General features: G+C 38.4%; 1 protein-coding gene across 9 annotated transcripts in view; it reads right to left on the reverse strand.

The window, feature by feature from the left end:
• Positions 1 to 351: 351 nt before the first annotated feature.
• LOC129776302 (extended synaptotagmin-2) overlaps positions 352 to 21,791 on the reverse strand; it is a 41,140-nt gene continuing 19,700 nt past the window's right edge. For 7 of the 9 annotated variants that reach the window (XM_055781870.1, XM_055781865.1, XM_055781864.1 and 4 more), the window contains 9 exons: positions 18,726 to 18,767; positions 18,518 to 18,658; positions 18,046 to 18,456; positions 17,775 to 17,945; positions 13,231 to 13,328; positions 3,003 to 3,051; positions 2,771 to 2,947; positions 1,712 to 2,692; positions 352 to 1,651 (listed from right to left, as the gene is read on the reverse strand). In XM_055781870.1, coding sequence (XP_055637845.1) covers positions 1,562 to 1,651; positions 1,712 to 2,692; positions 2,771 to 2,947; positions 3,003 to 3,051; positions 13,231 to 13,328; positions 17,775 to 17,945; positions 18,046 to 18,456; positions 18,518 to 18,658; positions 18,726 to 18,767 — 2,160 coding nt within the window. In that variant the 3' untranslated portion in view covers positions 352 to 1,561. Of the gene's footprint in view, positions 1,652 to 1,711; positions 2,693 to 2,770; positions 2,948 to 3,002; positions 3,052 to 4,454; positions 4,541 to 13,230; positions 13,329 to 13,931; positions 14,018 to 17,774; positions 17,946 to 18,045; positions 18,457 to 18,517; positions 18,659 to 18,725; positions 18,768 to 21,791 lie in introns of all 9 variants that reach the window. The other 2 variants (XM_055781869.1, XM_055781868.1) reach the window with 2 other exon arrangements.

A 21,791-nucleotide genomic window follows, 5' to 3' on the forward strand; every position in this document is an offset into this window, starting at 1 on the left:
AGTAGTTGTTTGGGATCTTAGGGTATGGTAAGGAGTCGTTCACGACTGTTCGTTAAATGTTGTGCTTTTCGCCGAGATTTTTATGCAGTTCGTAGAACGGCATTTTGAGCAAGTGCGAGTATGAACAAAACAAAAAATACTAGCAAAAAGAAGGGAGGGAGATAGAGCTAACACATACACACTCCCATTTCTCTCTGAGCTCGTTTGTTGTTGAGCATGGGACCTCGAAAAAAATCCCAAATTTTAGCTGTCACCCGTTATTTGTTGGGACGAAGAGTATTTCAAGTGCAAAGTGGAAATAGTTGTTTTATCCCACGGATTTTCAGATTTTAGAATTTTAAGACATTTAAATATTTTCCATGCTTTTGTTTATTAATGGCTATGAAAGCTTTTAATATAATTAAAACATTAAAACGATCTTTCGAGAACAGATTCATAATCATTCGTTCACATTTGTTCGATAATTACTTGTGACGTTTTCCTTAAAACTGTCTTAACATTATTCCTACGAATATAATCTGATCGGTGACCGGAATAAATCGCCACAGTAAACAACTGCAACAGAAACAACCGCTTAGAAAAAGTGTAGTAGGCTAGAAATATTTGGCGCGGGAAAAACATCATGTGCCTCACATTTCTATTATAAATTTATTCTCTTGTTCTCGTTTTTCGAAATTTATTCTGAGGACAATGTAATGGGGACGAAGTCCCCATTTGGCGAGGATAAGGAATCGAGGCGGCCCATGCCGCCAAGATGACGCAATCCGAGTCCACCGCCGACCCGCCGTCGGAAGCGGCGGTGTCTCGCACGCAAACCTGGGATCCACTGATTGCCCGGTTAGTTTGAAACATAGGATACGATCCTTTAGCAATGTCCGACCGAGCTCTAGCGAGCGTCGGACGGTATACGTCTGCCCGGGGCGTTACGTTTGCCTGGGGCGATACGTTTGCCCGGTTAATTCTTGTTTTGAAATACAATACCGCGCCACAATATTTATAGCCTACTACACATTTTATAAGCGGTGGTTTCTGTTGCAGTCGTTTTCTGTGGCGATTTATTCCGGGAACCAATCTGATCATGGCATAAAGCTTTGAGTATGCATCGTAATTTGAATAAGCTCTGTGTTACTATATGCTCAAAATTGTATAGGTTTTGTGTTTTGTAAATTTATGTCAGATTGGACATAAAAGATAGAAAAATGTCTGAGGCATCTACTGATTGTGCTGGTATAGCTTACATTGTGTGGAGAGTCGTTCTACTTAATTGACACGTTCTGGAGACAAGTGAAGCAATTTTCTCTCGTTGTTTTTATTCGAGACATGAAGTGCACAATATCATATCAAAACTCTTATTGGAAGTGCTTTTTGTGATGTTTTCTAATTTTTTAGATAAATGCTCTGGAAAATGTGAACTTTAATATGAAGAATTTAATGACCAGAATGCTTAGTAGAATGCCTTGTAGAATAATTTTCTAATCCTTTTACATTAATTCAGAATTTCTCCAAACACTCAAATATACTATATAAACTATAATTATATACACATTCATCAGAATTATACTTATTCAAACTTAGATTCGGGCAGAAGATCATACCAGGCTTTTACGCCGTGCGCTGTAGAAATTTCCGGATCATGCAAGATAATTTTTTGCTGGAAAAAAAATCCCAGTAAATAATCCTGCATATGAATAAGAAAAAAATAATAAATTACCATTCCAATGACCGGACTTCCGAAAAATCCCTTCTGTGTACAGACTGTTACTTCAAGTTCCGAGTTGACCAGTTCTGCATTAGAGATGATGTATTCAAAAGTCGCATCGAAAACAGGATCACAATTGTCTTTAACAACATTTGTCTTTCGTTTGGATTCTTTCGAACGTCCAGGAAGTAAATACAGTTTCACATATGGATCCGGGATGTTTGTTGGATCCTTCAATGGTATATTATTTATCTGATGTATTATGATCAACAACCGTTGGCGTTGAACGCTGAACGCAATGGTTAACTGGATACGCCCAAGTCCTGCAGAACCAGCAGAGGAGGTTGTGCTAGGACTACGACGCAGCAATTCCATTCCATCTTCGCTCAAATTAGGGCTCCTTGGAGGTGTAGCCATAACGACTGTGTTCAATGTGGATACGAAAACTGGTTCCTCGTGGATGGACATTTGATCAACAATTCCAAACGAGGCAGACTTGCGTGACTCCTGCTTCCTTATGGAACCCGCAATCGGTTCAGAAACTGTCGAGTCATTTGCAGCAATCGGTGCCGTTCTTATTGAACTACTTCTGGACAGAGCGCTATCTCCACCGTATCCTTCTGAAGGAGATCCTGCCTTGGAAACAACATCATCCGCCGTATCTTGAGAACGCCTCAGAATACGCAGGGACAATGACATAATGATTTTGGTGTCAGGGCCTGACTTTTGCAGTGTGAACGGCTGTGACATCAATTCGAGTTTTTGTTTCTCCATCAGGGCGCTCAGTATATATATCAACGAGCCAATAGTGCTTCCTGTTTTCTGATCAACCACTTTCAGCTGGAGTGTATCGTTATCTGGATTGCCAACCAGAAAAGAGAATCCTTGCTCCCATACCGGGGCATCGGTTCGCATTTGGACGGTGGTTTGTTCCGTTTTCTTACCCACGCTCAAGATAAGATACGGATCGGGTTGACTTTGTTGGCGCGCTTGCTGGAAGAGAGAAAATTTCAAAATCCAAATGTACCTTAGTATCTTATTTTTCGGTAGAAAGAATAATGTTTTACTCACAGGTAAGTTTTTGGCCGAATCTATAAATACCGTTAGCAAGGCAGTGCTCATCGAAGTTACGCGTAGTAGTTGTGTTTCGTGCAGAGCTGCCTTCAGATCGTTTTTGTCAGCACTTAGGGTGAACCAGGTGAGTCGCACATGGACCAAGCCATGCTTGGCTTGTTCAAGAGTAAGCCACTGCAAGAATAAGATCGCTTAGCACTCGGAGCAATTATTCTTTTGAAGTACTTACTGTATCAATTTCGCCGTTCCTGGTTACACTGCTAATCTCAACCGTAGCTCTAAAGGATTTAGGATTGGAAAAAGAGTGTGAAAAAAACGTGCCGAATGAACTTAAATTGTACTTTTAGATCCTAGAATGACTTTTCGCTATTTTCTAACAGAATATATTACCAGCACCTATGATTTATGATGGTTATGCATTCATAAGAAGAAATTGGTTAAACTTCAGGTTGTCATACTGTACCAATTTGATGGAAAACAACGGCAACTGAATTGCACATAATACTTGTTGAAATATTCAATCTAACGTTGAATATAAAACATTTTAGGACCCCAAGAAAGTTTGGGGAATTGTGCCAATTTTCTGTGGAAACTCATATTAAACACTTGCTGAACACTCAGAACAATCAAAGTAGGACTTAGAATGTAGCGTCTTGCGTCGCGTCATCGCGGATCGTTGACAGTTGTCAACAATTCATTATTCAACAAATGAATCTGTAATTCCCATTTATGCCATACGCTTCAGTTATTTTACTCTTAAAAACAAAGATGTCCAGTACAACAACGCTAAAGATGCAACGCGTCAGTGTATGTGCCTATAGGAAAACAAACATTTTTCATTATATTGAGAGAAACGCGTAGTGAACATTCGAAAATGTTTTGAATTATTGAAAGTGTCTTTTCACATATGAACAGACTGAATTATGAGAAAATCTGGGTGTAGTTTATTGTAAACTATTCAAGCGCTGTTCTGACCACCATTGCTGCAATTTAATATTGTATCCAAAACAATCGCGAAGATACGATATTGAAACGATTTCGCAACATGGCAATGCATAATCACATGTTGCCAGATCGATAAAACCTCACTTGAAAACGATTAAACGGAAAACGCTTATTCGAATAACCGGGTCTGAGACAACGTATCGATTGTCCGTCTTTTCATTTGAATGCTGCCAGAAAGATTGGAAAATTTAACACTAGCAGATGTAGATTCATTACGTATTTTTATGAATATATTGTCTAAATGCATTTATTTTCATACAAAAAACAGCGATAACTTATTCAAGGACCCAAAATCTTATATCTAGTCTAAATACATCGAAGCAGAAACATATATTTTACACAAATCAACAAAAAAAACACCTAGAATTCGACAATCATCTCTTCTATATAATAGACATTCACAAAAAATAATGATTGAAACACACACAGTGAAATGCGAAAAAATAGAACAAGTAAGCACAAATCGAACAGAACGTACAAACAAGCAATTGAAAAGTGAACCACAAGCCAAAATGAAACACTTATTTTGTCGATCTGGCATTCTTCTGAGAATTAAAGTCATAGAGTAGTAGTAGTCGTAAAAAGGCGTGAAGTGAATTGATCAAAGAAGTAGGTCAATAGAAGATGTACAATTAAGGTTCTAGTACAAAATGAAACTTAGTGTTTGTCTTCGAACCTGCCGAGAGGGTCATGATCACCGGTTCGATCCCAGTCGAATAACTTTATGCCAATCAAGGTTTGATGCGTAACGTCAACACATGCCTGCGTATAGTCCAAAGTACGCAGTTAGTTTTCGGGTGAAGGGTTGTTGGGTTCGAAATGGTCGCGCGTTCGATGTTACAAATTCGTCGTACAGTTTTCGTTTGCATTGCATTGTTTGGTTAGATATACAGTTTGTCAACACAATTTGACAATTGGGGAGAGAAGAAACAAGAAACAGGAGAAAGAACATTAGCAATAGATGAGGGATGTGGATTTATTTTTAGACAGACGGAGTTTTTTATATGCTTGTGCTTTGGATTTAAGGGTTAGCTTGAAGTGTCTGTGTCAAGTGTGTTGAATTGCATTTTATTTATTTATATTCATTTCAAAATTTTTAATATGTACAAGAAAAGATTTCTGTGTTATGTTACATGTGCTGGGAGATTGGAGGCGACGAATTCCGAAATTTACATCGTGACAATAAACGCTGTAGAGTATGAGAAATAATCATTGAAAAGCTCGAAACCCAAGGAACCGATTGATTAATTCCCTCTTGTATGGATGTACAATTTTCTTTAACAGCTACTAGGTACGAGGGTCACTATTTATATTTCGGGAATAGGAACAAAAACAAATAGTTAAGCTGCGAATATATTTTTATTGTTTTTCAAAGTACTCGCCACGATGATCGATACACTTTTGCATGCGCTTAAACCAATTTTCAAAGCATTTATTCCAATCGACACGAGTCTTTTTTTTTTGAGCGATTGTCAAATTATGTGGGATCCAACGTGAACATAATTTTCGCACAACTGCTGGTGGAACTAATGCTTAGGGATGCCTCAATCTCACAATAGGTTACATGACGATCTTGCTTAAGCATTTCGTGCACAGCATCGATGTTTTCTGGCACTACAGTCGATTTTGGACAACCTTCACGAAACTCGTCGGACAGCGAACTACGACCACGATTGAATTCACTATACTAGCGATACACAGTGGTTTTTGATGGAGCTTCATCGCCAAAAGTCAAATTAAGTTGATTGACGCACTCTTGTTGTGATAATCCACGTCGAAAGTCGTAAAAAATCATCGCACGAAAATGTTCACGATTCAGTTCCATTTTTTTGCCGAGACCAAACTTTCAACTAAATATAAAATAAACAAATAGCGTCCGTATGACAAAATGTTCTGAGTACGTATATCGTCAAAAATGTCAAACTTTACGTTGGAACCGTCAGATGGTCTCACATGACATCAGTGTTGCCAATTCCCGAAATATAAATAGTGACCCTCGTACAAATCAGGGATGTACGTACTCATGACCCCTCACATAAGACGTTTTAGGACATTATGTGGTCTCAGATTATAAAGTGTGATGCGTTCGATTAGAAACGGCGAAATTAAATGTATATATTACTATTTTCTGTGTTTCAAATTATATTATTTCAGTACGAATGAAAAACGAACAACCAACCAACGTATGGTTGGTGAGTTGTTTGCTTTTGAAAGGCTTTAAATTTTTCAGATCATTCGCCTCTAGGCGTGTGTATGGTATTAGTGACACATTTAATTAAATAATCACACATTGCACCACTGTTATGCCACTATTGATGTGGAGCGAACAATGTTTTTTTTTAATTCGCTTATTTTTACAGGCTCAGTTACATAAGTTTAAAGGAGCCGAATTCTTAAATATGTTTTTAAAACTATATATATATACAAACAATTTTCTTAAATCTATGGTTAGTAATGTGGGAAACCGATTACTCGCGGTGGACTCGAGTTTAGAAGGGTGACATAATTTTTCAGGAAAAGGATGGGATATAAGGAAATTATTACAATGTTGATAATCACACACACTCAGTTCTTAAATCTATTCGTATATCTATTGTGAATTTACATTTCAACTTGTTCTCCTGATTAAAGCAAGGGGACCAATTACTCGTAAAGGAAGAAAAGCAGGGTATAAGGATATAAGGATAATCACACACGAACATCGATAGCTTTAAGGAAAACATATATTTGGGACATGTAATCAAGGTCTAACCGAGCCAACACATCTCTCACCGGCACATTGGGCTGTCTTCCTCTAGCCCGAAGGGAGTTTTCTCAATTCGATCTGAAAACAAGATACACCTTACACGACCAAACAACGTGTTCGATGTCGTGGTAACCTCGGCCACAAATGCAGAGATTGCTACCGGCCAGATTGAAACGAAAGAGTAACGCGTCTAACGAACAGTGATTGGACATAAGTCGGGAGAAGGTGCGAATAAAGTCCCGACTCAAGTCCAGACTTTTGAACAATGGTTTGAGGCTAACCTTAGGGATAATCGAGTGAAACCACCGGCCCACTTCATCTTCATTCCACTTACGTTGCCAGTTTGCGATGGTATTTTTACGGACTAAAGAATAAAATTCATTGAAGGCGATTTGACGCTGATAAATGTCGCCTTCAATTGCACCAACCTTTGCTAATGAGTCAGCCCTCTCGTTACCCGGGATTTAGCAATGTGAAGGGACCCAGACAAAGGTAATGTCATAACAGCGTTTGGATAAAGCACTCAAAATTTCCCGTATTCTCTCAAGGAAGTACGGCGAGTGCTTTTCCGGCCTCACTGAACGGATAGCTTCGACAGACTATCCGTTACAATGTAATAGTGTTCAACCAAGATAAGTGAAGTGGAAGGAAAAACGTAATGTCAGAATTGCCGTTCGGACGTATCCCGTAAGTTTGAACTTATTTACATAGATGGTATCCAATCAACACTAAACATTGACTACAGTTTCGCCGGCACGGTTGATTGCCGTTATGAACCAACACAAAAAACAAAGCTGCAAATTATACGCCAGTGGCGGTACCACGATCAAAGCATTCCTTGAATCACATTAGCCGAGCCAGTTGGCGGAAGCATATGCATAAAGGTTACTAGGTTACAATTTTCAACGACAACTGTTTATTTATTATACTGCTTCAAATACCTTCGACGAAATCAAATGTAACCATATCAACGTAAGTAATAGCATAAACAAATCCAAACTTTTCGTCTTGCCATTCCTCATACGTCTTTTCTAAATAGTGTAAGTTACGAGCCACCTGTTAACTCCACCATCTTGTGTTCAACAGGTCGTGAGGCGACGCTGTCCAGCGCCCAGTGTATTGCTGCCAATTCAGCAAAATACACTGAGCAAGGATTCTGAAGACTGTGGGAGGTGCTAAAAAGTTCGTTGAACACTCCAAATCCTGTGGACTCGTTTGTAGTGGACCCATCAGTAAAGTACATATTATCACAATTGTTATGCCCATACTTTGCATTGAAGATCGTAGGAACGATCCCCGATAGAAGATAATCTGGAATATCATGGATTTTCTCCTTCATGAACAGATCAAAATGCACAGAGGAATTGATGTAGTCAGGAAAACAAACACGGTTGGGAATATACGAAGAAGGATCAAGCTGCATGGAGATGAATTCATGATATGAACTCATGAATCCGGAGCGAAAATTTAGCTCGATCAGCTGCTCAAAATTCCCGATCACCAATGGGTTCATAACCTTACACCGGATGAGGAACCGAAGAGATAATAAATTGAAGCGATCTTTTAGTGGGAGTACGCCTGCCAAAACCTCGAGGCTCATGGTATGCGTTGAGGGCATACATCCCAAAGCAATACGGAGACAAAGATACTGAATTCGCTCGAGTTTAATGAGGTGTGTTTTGGCAGCTGATTGAAAACAGAAACTGCCATACTCAATGTTTTTTTTTTAATTTTTGACACTTTTGGCGATGCATTTTTTGGACACAGTCAATCTTTATCAATAATGTTAATTAGATAAATATAAATAATTTAGATTTAAATGAACAATTCCCTTCCACATTTCTATACTACACTTCGAGGTGAGTTGTTTCTTTCTTTATTGCTATTTTCCATACATGGGCAAAGCGACACCCTTGGATATAGTGGAAAATCGAAGGAAAATAATTTGAACACATCTGTTATATCCTTAATATTATGTATGGAATCAGGGTGCATACTAAAAAAGTCCTGAATTGGCGATTAATCATCATGAATCGAGCCAAACTCATTTGAACTGTCATCTAATAATAAGTATTGGAGTATGTCATGAATTTTTCATTTTTTTATGTAGTGGAAAGTCGGGAAATACGGACAGGGTAGGAAAGACGGACACCCCTTTATAATTGATAAATTACATTTTTATTTTAAATTTTAATGATGTACAAACTTGCATTACAGTGTATCAGTACCTTTGACACTCATTGTGTGCACCTAGCTGGCTTTCTGTTAAAATTATAAATAAAAACAAAAATGTAATCTATAAAGAACAGCTCAATGTAAATTTTCGCCTGAAGAAAATGAGGTTCCCATTGTTATCGAGTATTTTTTGCGGTATTTTACGTTACGTGAATGTTTTACTATCACTTCTCTACCAGTTTATCGAATCAGCGTTGAACTTTTTTCATTCTTGCTCCATAAATATTGACGGAAATAAAATACTTATCAAGTCGGATAAGACGGACACTCCACCGACAAAAGACAAACATTTTATTTTGAAAACAATTTGATTATCTCCTCCTTCTTTTATTAACAGATGCCCACTAAGGCTATGCGGAAATTGAGAAGCGTATAGCGCTCGTGAGTTAACACGAGACTACCAACACGACTCATATGTGCTCACCGCGCCAACTGGAGCGAATTCCAGAGAATCGTCGATAACAATATCGATATTGAACATCCTTTGGATTCCTCAGAGGAGATTGACCAGGCGCTAGAATCCCTCCAGCGGGCGATCAACATCGCTAAGAGCGGTCCCGGTGCATAAACATCAGGTGAGTACCTCTCTCGTAATAGACAGCACCACTAAACACCTCATGCGTCTGCGAAACATTTTCCGACGTCAATATCAGAGGACTGGTGACCGAGACAAAAAGATCATGTCCAACAGCCTCACTAGGGTAATCCAGGAGAGGATTCAAGATCTTCGAAATAGGGATTTTAAACAAAAAATTCGTCAAATTCCCCCACACTCTAAACCATTTTGGTCCATGACGAAAATCCTAAAGAAAAAGTCCAAGCCAATCCCTCCACTTGTCTCGTCCGAAGATGCAGGTGTGAGTTATCTTCTAATCACACCCATTGAAAAAGTGAACGCGCTGGGGCAACAGTTTGTGATGTCACACAATTTAGGGAGACACATTAATAGTCCACATGAACGTTCGGTTACTGAAGGAGTCGCCATTATTGATTATTCCGACAGTTTAGTTCCAGTGGAAGCAAAGGTTACAGTGGATGAGCTGATGGGTTTTGCTCTTAGATCTAAGAATATGAAGGCCCCTGGTTTTGACAGTACTTTCAACATCGAGCTCAAGCACTTGAGTCGAACCTCTTTTGCTTTTGTAGCTAAAATATACAACAGATGCTTGGAGCTTTGCTACTTCCCATCAATGTGGAAGTTAGCAAAAGTGATCCCAGTCCTTAAGCCGGGGAAAGATCCTTCTGTTCCTAAAAGTTATCGACCCATCAGCTTACTCTCTGCCCTTTCTAAGCTGTTCAAAAGATCAATACAAAGCCGAATTCTATTCTTCGCTGATGAGAATGGCGTCTTCCTGGAAGAACAGTTTAGTTTCCGCAAAGGAAGGTCCACCATCCATCAACTCTCGCGAGTTACCAACTTAATTCAGCGGAACAAGTCGGTGTCCAAGACGACAGCAATGGCGCTCTTGGACATTGAAAAAGCGTTTGACAATGTGTGGCATGATGGTCTGGCGTACAAACTGCATCAACACAATTTTCCAATGTACCTAATAAAAATCGTTCGAAGCTACCTTCCAACAGAGCATTCCAGTTGTCTCTGCATAACACTTTTCCTCAAACCTTCGATATCCCCGCAGGAGTGCCTCAAGGAAGCATCCTTGGGCCTATCCTGTACAATATATATACATCGGACATCCCACCTCCTCCAGGTGGTGGTGTTTTGTCTCAATTCGCGGATGATACTGCCATCATGTACGAAGGTCGTGTTATACGTGCACTCACCCGTAGGTTACAGGGAGGTCTGGATGCTTTAGCTGGTTATTATCTTAGTTGGAAAATTGTTGTCAATGTGGCAAAGACTCAGGCCGTTTTGTTTCCACATTCAAAATCGCCAAAACTTATCCCGGCTGCTGATTGCAGAATTCGGCTTGACGGCTCGATAATTCAGTGGTCCGAAGAGGTAGTTTACTTAGGACTCACGCTAGACAGACAACTGACCTTCAGGTCTCATGTTAATAAAATAATTTTAAAATGCAACATACTTGTCCGGTCTTTGTACCCGCTTATATGTAGAACTTCAAAACTGAACTTAGAAAATCAGTTGGCTGTCTACGAACAAGTAGTCTATCCAGCGATAGAATACGCGGTCCCGGTATGGAAGGAATGTGCCATGACTCACAGGCTGAGACTCCAGCGTGTACAAAATAAGATCCTTAAGATGATCCTTAGTCTGCCGCCTTGGACGCGAACAAGCGAGGTACACGAGAAAGCTTTCCTGGATACCCTAGAGGTGAAATTTGCCCGTTACAATCAAAAATACAGAGAGAGGTGCTCATCTTCCGAACATATGATTATCCAAAATCTGTAAAAACAAGGCTTCTGTACAGTAGGTTAAGTTAGATTAAGTAGGTAGCTTTCTTTTTATTAATAATTTTATATTCCTCATCACTAAATGTTTATACATTTATCAATCAATTTATTAGAAACATAATTAATTTCAAAATTAAATAATTGACAATTATTGAAAAAACGTTATAACAAAGATGAAAACCATTAGGTCTCACTTAGCCTGTATGAACTTTGTAAATATCAAAAGTTAATATGAATAAAATCAATAAAATCAAAATTAATGTAAAAAAAATGACTCATATGTGCCATAAACGTGGTGCGCATATTGAGTCGCAGTTTGGTGTGTACAACGTGCTACTCGCATACAATGTCTGATTCACACAGAGTTGCGCGACAGATTTATTTACTACCACCACCAACTAACCGGCACAACCATACAGTGTCAGACTCATGGCGATATATGATTGTTCACAAACACAACCATCACCACCGGCACGACCAGCACGAGAAACTGTGGTTCGGCAACAACGTCACGCGAGTCATGTCTCACGAGCGCTGCGTCATTTCGCATCACAAAAACAGGCACTATACGCATCACAAAAACAGGCACTATATCGCGCCAAGTTACTCGCGCTATACGCGTCTCAATTTGCGCCTGGCCTAATAACGATTGCAAGTGCAACCACATATCATGGACGAATCAGCAACGCGATTTAGAAAACATAATTCGAATTTGTCATTCCGAATGCCGGAAGCTATTTTAGAGATGAAAAAATGAGAAAGATTACAAACCCTTCTAGGTGATTTTAGTCTAGCCTTTTTGTTAGTTCATTTTAAACGCATATTTGAAGACCTCCAAAACTTATCGAGTACATAAACTTGAATTTCCAGTTAGTGTCCATCTTTCCAGTCGGTCGCTGCAGTGTCTCACAATCCTCAGGGAATCTGACATAGTAATAGAGCTTAAGATCATCCGCACATGCAATTCGACAATCTGGTGGGATGAGCAAGCATACATCGTCGAAAAGGATAAAAAATAATAACGGCCACAGTTTGCTTCCTTGAGGAACACCTGAACAATTTGTAAAGGCGTAGGACTGCGATAGTCCAAGTTTCACAGTAAGTGGCCTATTGATCAAGTAGGAACTGAGCCATCCAGTGATGTTCGAGCAAACATCTAATCCCTTCATCTTAGTTAGTAGCAGTTGATGATCCACACGGTCGAATGCAGCCTTGAGGTCAGTGTAAGCTGTGTCGATTTGCGCACCATTCTCGATAGCTCTGAATTTCGTTTTCGCGTATTCGATTTGTGTTGGTAGTGATAGTGTAGTGAGTCAAATGTCCAAAACAGAAAAGAAGACATTCTAATGTCTGACGGAACGCAAGGCACTGCTCGTCGTTCGTGTTTCCGTTGATGCAATCATCAATAATTTTGACAACCAGAATGACGATTCGTGTTGATGCGTTGGATAGAGTCTACAGCGAGTACGATCGTGCGATCGAAAGGTCTTATAATCCTGAGGAAGTTCGATGTTTTATATTGGTAATTAAGCAGGATTTTCCCATGCTCCATCAAATTTTGCAGCCTACTTTGTGTTAATGTTGATTAGGATAAAGCAAAATAAGGCTTATGAAACTTCCCTACTATATTATTTTCTCAATAACGTAAAATTTGTTATACGAAATCGTTATCAGTTGACATGAAAAAAATTAGTGACATTAGACTTGCGTGATGAAAAATATGATTCAGGAGGCTTAAGGCTGTAATTTGTATAATGCAATCAGGCTAACGCACTATGTTTAATTTCAATGAGAATTATGCCCCAACATGTCTTGATAATACTTGTAAGTTTTTCTATTGATATGACGATGGAGAATTGTCAATGCAGCTGAAACTCATATGATTACCAATACAGACAACTGACTTTTCTCATCAGTTTTCCAATTGCTTCGAATCGAATGTCTTGAAAATGTATACATTCCGATGCTGCATCGACATTTGTTAATAGGTTGGATCTAGGCAAATCCATTATGGCCATGAAGGTTAACATATGATTTGTGAAAGAAACCACACTATGCGATAGTATTTTTGCCAGCAAAACTAATTCAAGCCCATCACCACCTGCCAAGGAAATCGTCATTCTGGACGCCCGGAACTGCTGGATCCTCGTCCCAAAGGTTGAACTCAATTTCCTGACGTAATGTTGCGTTTACCTCAGCCTATAAAACCAAGAAGTTATATGGATTGATTATGAGAAACAGCCGATCCAACGTTAATGATGATATGCGGACATTGTAATTGCAAAAACAAATATTTTCAGCGAACGGAAGGTTTATGTTTTGGAAGCTAACTTGGGTTTTCACGAGAAGATCTACACGTTTATGGCTTAGAAAGATTCAATAATCTTTGCTTCATTATGTATCTGCAATTACAGTACCCTTGCAGATAAATTTCTGTAAGCTGCGCTTATTTTTTGTCCATTATATAGTTAGTTCACAGTGACAAAACATGCATGGATGTTTTGATGATGATTCATTAAACATAGCTTCACCGAATAAGCAAATTTCTCATTACTCTAGCGTTCACAACAAACTAATTCCTACCTGGGTATAGCGTTCAAAACTATTGTTCAAAAGTATACGTGTTTTGCAAACACGCATTTTAGTATTTATAATTTCAATGCCAACCCAAAACCAACCGAAAACAATAATTAACCACATTCCATAGCTATTAAAGGACATTTTTTCTGACATATTTAAAACTTGGCTATAGTGAAAGAAATACTTAACGGTAAACTAAAATAAAGAAGCAAACATTCTCACCTTCCCAGCAGTTCATCGTCACTGGCATCATCCTTGTCATAGAGAACGATCTGCAAGTTCTGACTGTTTTCCGCGTGAATGGGCGCCTTTTTTCGCGCATCGTATTTATAAATCGCTCGGGGTTTTGGTGGAGTCATGGTAGTTTGTGTTGTTGAATCAGTAAAATAATGTTTTTGGGTAATTTGATGTTTTTGAGATTATTACAATTACAATGGTAGCAGAAGCAGGAATTGGTACATGTGTTGATGAGACAAAAAGAAATAGTGAAAAAATATTGCATAGCGAACGGCATCAATATATAGGGCATTTTGGACAATTTTAATGATTGGTTACCATAAAAACCTATAAGTGCATAATTTCGATTTAAATTCCTCGAAATTGGACCTCCTAATAGATTTACTTTAATAAATCAGCTCAGTGTTGTGGAACAAAATAAAAGTCAACTTTAGTAAATTTATGTTAACTGACTAATTGAAATAAACACTTGAATGATTTAAAATTTAATGATTAATAATTTTTAATAAATTTAAAAATAAAAAAAATTTACTCCAGATGAATGCGTTTAAAAAATATAACGTCACTTGCGTAAACTGGATACACTATCTTGATAACTGAAATACATGACATATATCCTTATATACCAATTTTTGACCGAAAAATCGCAAATGTCTGAGAATCGCATGAAATATCTATAATATCCATTTTTTTTGAAAATCCCTATTTCATGTACTCCCCCCTTGGGTAATTCCACGGTTTTCAAAAAACTCCAACTTTGACGTCCATGCGACACTGGTAAATAAAGTCCGATAGAGCTGAAATTTTGAAAAAGTTTGTTTTTCGCGGTAATCAACAAAATTCGATTGAGTATTGATAAATCCACATGAGCACATGTCTTACTACACCGCTTCAATGAATGTTCTATGAACTAGGATTATGCTGTTAGAAATGTGAAACGCAAATTACAGTAATTGGCAAAATGAAGTAATTTTTTTCATTTCTTGATTTTTTCTGGTTAAAATCAAATGTATACACATCGTAATCATTCTTAAAATCTCATTTATCTGTGGAGGATCGCCCAGGTAGAGGAAGGAAACTCAAAACAGATGCCAGAACAGACAATGAGATCATCCGGGAAGTGAAGAAAATTCCGAAAGTTACCATCCGCCAGATCCAGGAAGAGCTTCTGCTTTCGGTTTCGCATCGGACTGTTCGTCATCGCATCGAAGTGCATGGGTTCAGCAGCAGTATGGCTTTGAAACGACCTTTTATTAGCAAGGCGAACAAGGCCAAACGGCTAAAATTCGTCAGTATTGAGCCGCTGGAGTACTGGAAAACGGTGCTATGGACAAAAGAATCCAAATTTGAACTTTTCAATCGAAAGAGACGGTTTCGAGTGTGGCGCAAGTCGGGCGAAGAGCGTCACATCCAATGAACGACCAAGCACGGTGGAGACAACGTGATGGTATGGGTTTTCAAGGCGTGAGGTGGACAGCTTGTTCTCCTTCATCAAGACCCTTGAAGAGCGCTTCGTTCCAGAATGAAATCCCAAATGTATCCTAGAGTTAACTGGTTCAAGGTACAACCGCATTCATGGATGAAGAATCGACCACAAACTTCAGTCCATCAAGTTTTTCACTTCTGCTTCGTTGTGATTTTTAACGTAACTACAATTTTATCAAACTACTACAAACTACATTTATATCAAAGCAGTTTAATTAGCTAAACCCCGGAACACATAAACTAGAGATGAAAGTAAGGACCGTATCGTTAATTATGGGTACGCTCAAAACACAGCTTTATTTCAAATATTGCATTTATTTTTCAGTTCTGATGTCAAAATATTGTATCTTATGAATGAAAGAAAGGAGTAACAGTAAAAAATAATCAAGATTCTGATTTTCGCGCCAATGATCGCACCTGCTTCTTGATGTCCCTCATTAGGTTCTGGACAACCGTCTCATCGACTTGTTTGCTCACATTTATCCAATCCTTTTTGAACTGCTCAAGGTCATCGGCTGCCTTGTCCTTCTTCCGCAGTCGTCCCTTCATCAAAGCCCAAAATTTTTCAATAGGTCTTATTTGCGGACAATTTGAAGGATTCATCTCCTTTTCCACAAAATCGACATTATTCTCGCGATACCAATCCAAGGTCAAACGTGCATAGTGGCATGATGCCAAATCAGGCCAAAATAGTGTCGGACCAGTGTGCTTTCGGATGAGCGGTAACACACGCTTTTGGAGACATTCTTTCCGGTAAATTTCACCATTCATATTCCCGAGAGTGAAGAAAGGAGATGATTTCATGCCACATTGACAAACAGCTTGCCAAACCAGCACTTTCTTACCGAATTTTTCGCAAAAAATTGACTTCTCCGCGTTCGGGACATCTGTTCCTTGCTTTACAGTGTAAAACTGTGCCCCAGGAAGAGTTTTGTAGTCCAGTTTGACGTAGGTTTCATCATCCATGACGATGCACAGTTCGCGTTTGCTTAAAATCCCATCGTAAAGCTTACGGGCACGGGTTTTCACGGAACTTGCCTGAATTTGGCTGCGTTTGGGACATTTTTGCTTTCTATATGCCTTCAGTGAGTTACGTTCTTTGGCACGTTGAACCATACCGATTGATGTTCCACACTTTTTTGCGCAATCCCGTATCGATAATTCCTTTTTTCTTTCAAATTGCCTGCAAATCTTTTTATCCAAGTTTGGCTTGGATGGCCCAGGTTTTCTGCCGCGACCGGGTAGATCCTTCAATGTATTATACATACCAAATCGCTTGATAGCGTTTTGGACCGCATGGACGCTTACTCCTTCCGCCTTCGCCAATTTTCTCATTGATATTCCTGTTTCGGAGCAGTATCTGGTCACAATGGATTTTCGTTTTTCTTCTGTTAGCCCTCTCATGATTGCACTTTTAGGAAAAAACGATCTTTTAACAATGCTAACTGAACGCTAACTGTGTCAACAACAGGAGAAAAATAAACAGCTGTCAAAACAAGCTATAGTCTTTTTCAGACGGAGACTCTAAGGCGTACCCATAAATAACGATACGGTCCTTAATGTCCTATCAACGAATTCAGAACCAATTATAAATTATCCATCAGCAAAATAGTTAAATAATATTTCTACAAATGTGTCCTACGTGCACAAAATTTATGGATCACGTGAATAATTATGTGTAACAACTTTTCTACCGTATAGTGAAGTGATGATTGCCAATGATTCAAGAACTGGCATTGAATAGATTATGTCGCCGAACATTCTAAGCTTGCGAAGTGCAAAAAGCATACTTTGATTAGATAGTTATTATGCTCAATAACAACACATTGTGTTAATAGAATTTGTGGAATAACCATGAGGGTCATTCTAACAGAATAAAGTGCACTCTCCGTCATACCACCGTCTCCGTCTTATCACAATAGCCCAAATTCAAATTATGCGAATATTACAGATTGAAACAATGTTGTGACATGGTAATGTTTACGATTTCGTGAACAAATTGCCCAGTCAATCGTTGTGAATGGTTTTTTGTTTGTGTATTGATTTTTTAACCATTTGCTGAAACTTATGAATTACTGCTCTCAACCACAAACAACTATTTAATCCTAAGCATGCAAACAAATAAACACGCCAATGTTTTCGAGAACTTATTCTCCTGTGAATTGGATAACTCGTGTTAACATCTAGTAGCGCATTTAATCCAAACACTTGCGGCATTTGTGTTTGTGTATATTATTCTATTGCGAAAGTACCTCAAATGCAATGTATTTGTGGGTTGGGTATTTGGGGGGAAAACACTATTTGTTGAATGTTACATTTCTCCACACTCGATCGTTTACTCACCTCGCACCAATAATCCCATTTAGGATTCACATTGTTATCGATTGTCTGTGTGCGGAATTGTTGCGCTCCAACGGATATGATTGCATACGGATCTGATTTGCCTTTGCCCAACACGCTTATATCTTTCTTCATTAAATCTTTGGCCTCAACGACATGGATTCGTAGCACTCCCTACGAACGAAAAGGCATTTTCTTTATAGAATTCTCTTGAAAACTTCACGAACATCCCGAAACGAATGTCACAACTATAAACTAGAACCCCGTAACCTACCTCTGGTTCTGGCATTTTCAGCAGAAGCGCCGGGACTGCATCATTCAGAACGATTGGCAACTTGTTCGGTAACACCATAATGGCGGCAACCTGTTCCACAATTATTTTCCTCAAGATATCGCTTAGCCCGGGCATATCAAGTAAGTCCACCACGCCCACCAAGTTAAAATCGATGTTTGGGTTGTTTAGGAAAAATATTTGCAGGCCACCAACGAGCGGCATCTGGGCGATGAGGGGTTTCATTATCACCCGTACCGTTCCGTGGATTTGAAAATCCTTGATTCCACCCCGTAGACCACTCACAGAGAAGCTAATGTCACAATCACCAGCGTAGAACAGGTCCAGATCCATGATGATTTCGTTGCGTGAGACATTCTTGTCGTACACTTTGACTCCGCCTATTCGTGGTGGCTAAAAAAATATGTAGATTGTAGTTTATGCGTACATTAAATTAAGTAATATATTTTCCTACGATAGTTCCCAGAATCATGCGGTCGAATTTGAATCCGTTGAGTTTGTATCCGGCCATAGCTTGTTGGATGTTTGGCTCGATTGATTCCTTAATAAGATTCTTCGCAAAGAAATTAGCGTTGGGCCATACTTGTTTTAAAATCTGCCGAATAAATAGAACACGCGTTGATAAATAGATAACGCTTCTAATGATTACATGTGGAACATACCCTGTTTAACCATTCACAGCGTTCAACGTCAGGAAAGAAAACCTGCAAAAAAAGAAAAAAAAATATTAGAATGTAACTATCAATATTTGGTCGACCTCAATTTGACGCATGTGTTTTAATCTTAATTTTAAAAAAAACCTGAACATCCCTCATTTTGTAGGTGTGTGCGTGCATCTGATGTTCCAGTTTTGATTTTGATATTTTCTCTTCAGTTATCAAAATTGCACAACACACCAAAATTTGACTTGTACTTTACGGAAATCCCAACTTCTCACACGAAATCGTTAAAAATGGGCAAATCCACTGTTATCATCGTAATCAAGTGTTCGGGGGACGTTTTCAATAGCCTGCAAGACCGGTTCGGGAGGAAATCGAAAGCCGGAAGCCGTGACGATGACAAAAAAAATGACAATACAGTACAACCTCGATTATCCGCGAAAGCGAGTGCCGTAGTAATTCTACAAACCTTCCCGAAATTTGTCAGTGAGCAGTAGAGTGTCCCTCTTTTGTTTTGGTCATGGCTTTCACATAATCACACGACCTTACAGATGGATAGTTTAATAATTTCTGTATTGATGAAACACAGTTCCCATGCTAAAATATTTTTTTTCGTGTTTGCACCTCAATTTTAGCCCTTTATTGCGTTATCCACGATTTTCGTTATACGCGATGACCTTGTCCGACTACTTCGCGGATAATCGGGGTAGGGTAAATGATCTTGGTTTGTCCAATTTGGGGTGTTTTTACGCAACTAGTAAATGCAAATCGATTTTTCTTCATGAAAATCACACATAATCGATACGAGTTTGGGTTTGTTGAAAAGCCCCAAGTCTCTAGTTGCTAATGCTACAAAAAGGTGTTGAAATTATTCAAATTTTTATGTTTTTTAACGATTTTCCTTAAAGAAGAATTATGATCATGGTTTGACCACCTCTGATCATGGTTTGCCCAAAAAAATGATCATGGTTTGTCCGGTTTTAGAAATCTCCATTTTTGAATGAAAATATTCGAATTCACAATTAGATGTTGCATTTATCATTGCTTGAGTTTACTGTCATCATATTGATTCATTCATAATTTAGGCTTTCTTCAGAATATTGCCTTTTCTTGGGCATTTTAGAAGTGTTCACCTCAACACAATCAACACAGAAAAACCATACTTCTGCAATGCGCGAAGCACACCATAAACAAACATAAACAAACTGCAGCGCGCCAAGCGGTTGCCATAGAAATCATTATACAACATTATTGAATTGGACAACTCATGATCAGAATTGAGTTCATCAAAATGCGTTAATTTCATAGTTTAGCTATGTAAATCCGATACAAATGGTGAGCAAGCATGTATATACAATATTTATAAGTGTTGTAATCCAGAAAAGGTCTGAATACGTGCCAAATAATCATCTGGTGATCGATTAAAAGTTAGCTCGAATGAGGCGCGCATTGACACAAATAGAAGGTGTATTTTATAATCCTTTAAAACGTGTGATTTCGTAAAAATATACTATCAAACTACTATAAATCATGTAAAAGGCAATTTCATTTATATGTTTCGAAACATTCGAAGGCCTTATTTGACACAGGAGCGCTGAATTAGAGCATTCAAAAAAGTGGGCAAACCATGATCATATTTTCGACTGGACAAACCAAGATCATTTACCCTATATTGTTTTCAAGCGAAACCTATTCGAGATGTCGCAAACAAGTTGGAAGTGTCGTTTACATCCGTGCATCAAGCTAAAAACGAGCACGATTTTCAACTTATTAGAAGGAAGTGACTGCAAATCGCGACGATAAACGGTAGAAAACATGCAAACATTTTTGACGTAGGACACGTCTAACTCCCCATATAAATAAAATGAAATTCTAAACACTGAACATTTAGGAAATTATGAAAAATTCCGAACGCTTATAACTCGACCATTTTTTAATAGATCGCAAAGATGTTTGAATCAATTGATTGGAAATATGGGTCTGATCACGAACCGCACTTCACGATGAAAACGAAATGAAGTACATATAACCTTGCATACAACTCATTTCGTTTCCACCGTGAAACAAACGCGCTAAACTCCACGTTTCAATTGGTCCAATTTTTGTTCCATAAATTATACCGACCAAAACAGACAACTAGAGTAACAGCGGAATACAATTTAAATAAGGTACACCGGGGCAAGTTGAAACGATTTTTTCGAAGTTCAAATTGAAAGTTATCTTAGAAAATCACTAAATCACTAAATTGGAATCTGTTTGCAGCATATACAAGGTATAACAGATGACTTTCGATAAAAAATAAGGATACAAACTGAATGTTTCGAAAAATATCAGTTTTGAAAATGTTTAGTTTTCATATACAATATTTCAACTTGTCCGTACAGCGGGGTAAGTTGGAACACGGAACTATCATGAGTTAAATGTGCGGTTTTGTTTCTCGAACTATCTACAACTGATTTATGAAACATTAAGATATAAACATTTGGAAAAAAAGGGTTTTGGTACACGTGAGATGGAGGGGGGGAGTAGTCTGATACACGCAAAATAAACACTACATACTAGAAATTAATATACGAAACAATAACATCAAGAATACTATTTTGAAAGCTTTCATATCAGAGTAGAGCCACTCAAAACGACTACTAATGAGGTTAATGGGATCATTCAAATATTACGTAACGCCCTCAAGAAAGGGAGAAGGGGATGACTTGTGGAAACTTATTTAGAAATAAATCCAACTAAATTTAAACACGTATATGCAAATGACCATTTGTTACATGTTATGTAGAGAAGAGGGAGTCTAAAATAGTATTAAAAAAATTGCATTACGTAATATTTGGACGACCTCTAGTTGCAAAATTAACAAATTTTACTTGTGTCATGTCTGTGTATTCATAAATAATGTAGAACATATTAAGGAACTAAATATGAACGATTCTTATTTCTCATCATTCATTCATACAGCAATCACCGACAAATGACGCCCGGCATCTGCATCAATTATAGTCGATTTTCACTGGTTTCAACTCACCCCAGGGTTGAAAAAAACATGGGGTAAGTTTAAGTGCT

The sequence above is a fragment of the Toxorhynchites rutilus genome, chromosome 3, assembly GCF_029784135.1.
Source record: "Toxorhynchites rutilus septentrionalis strain SRP chromosome 3, ASM2978413v1, whole genome shotgun sequence".
Classification (NCBI taxonomy): domain Eukaryota; kingdom Metazoa; phylum Arthropoda; class Insecta; order Diptera; family Culicidae; genus Toxorhynchites; species Toxorhynchites rutilus.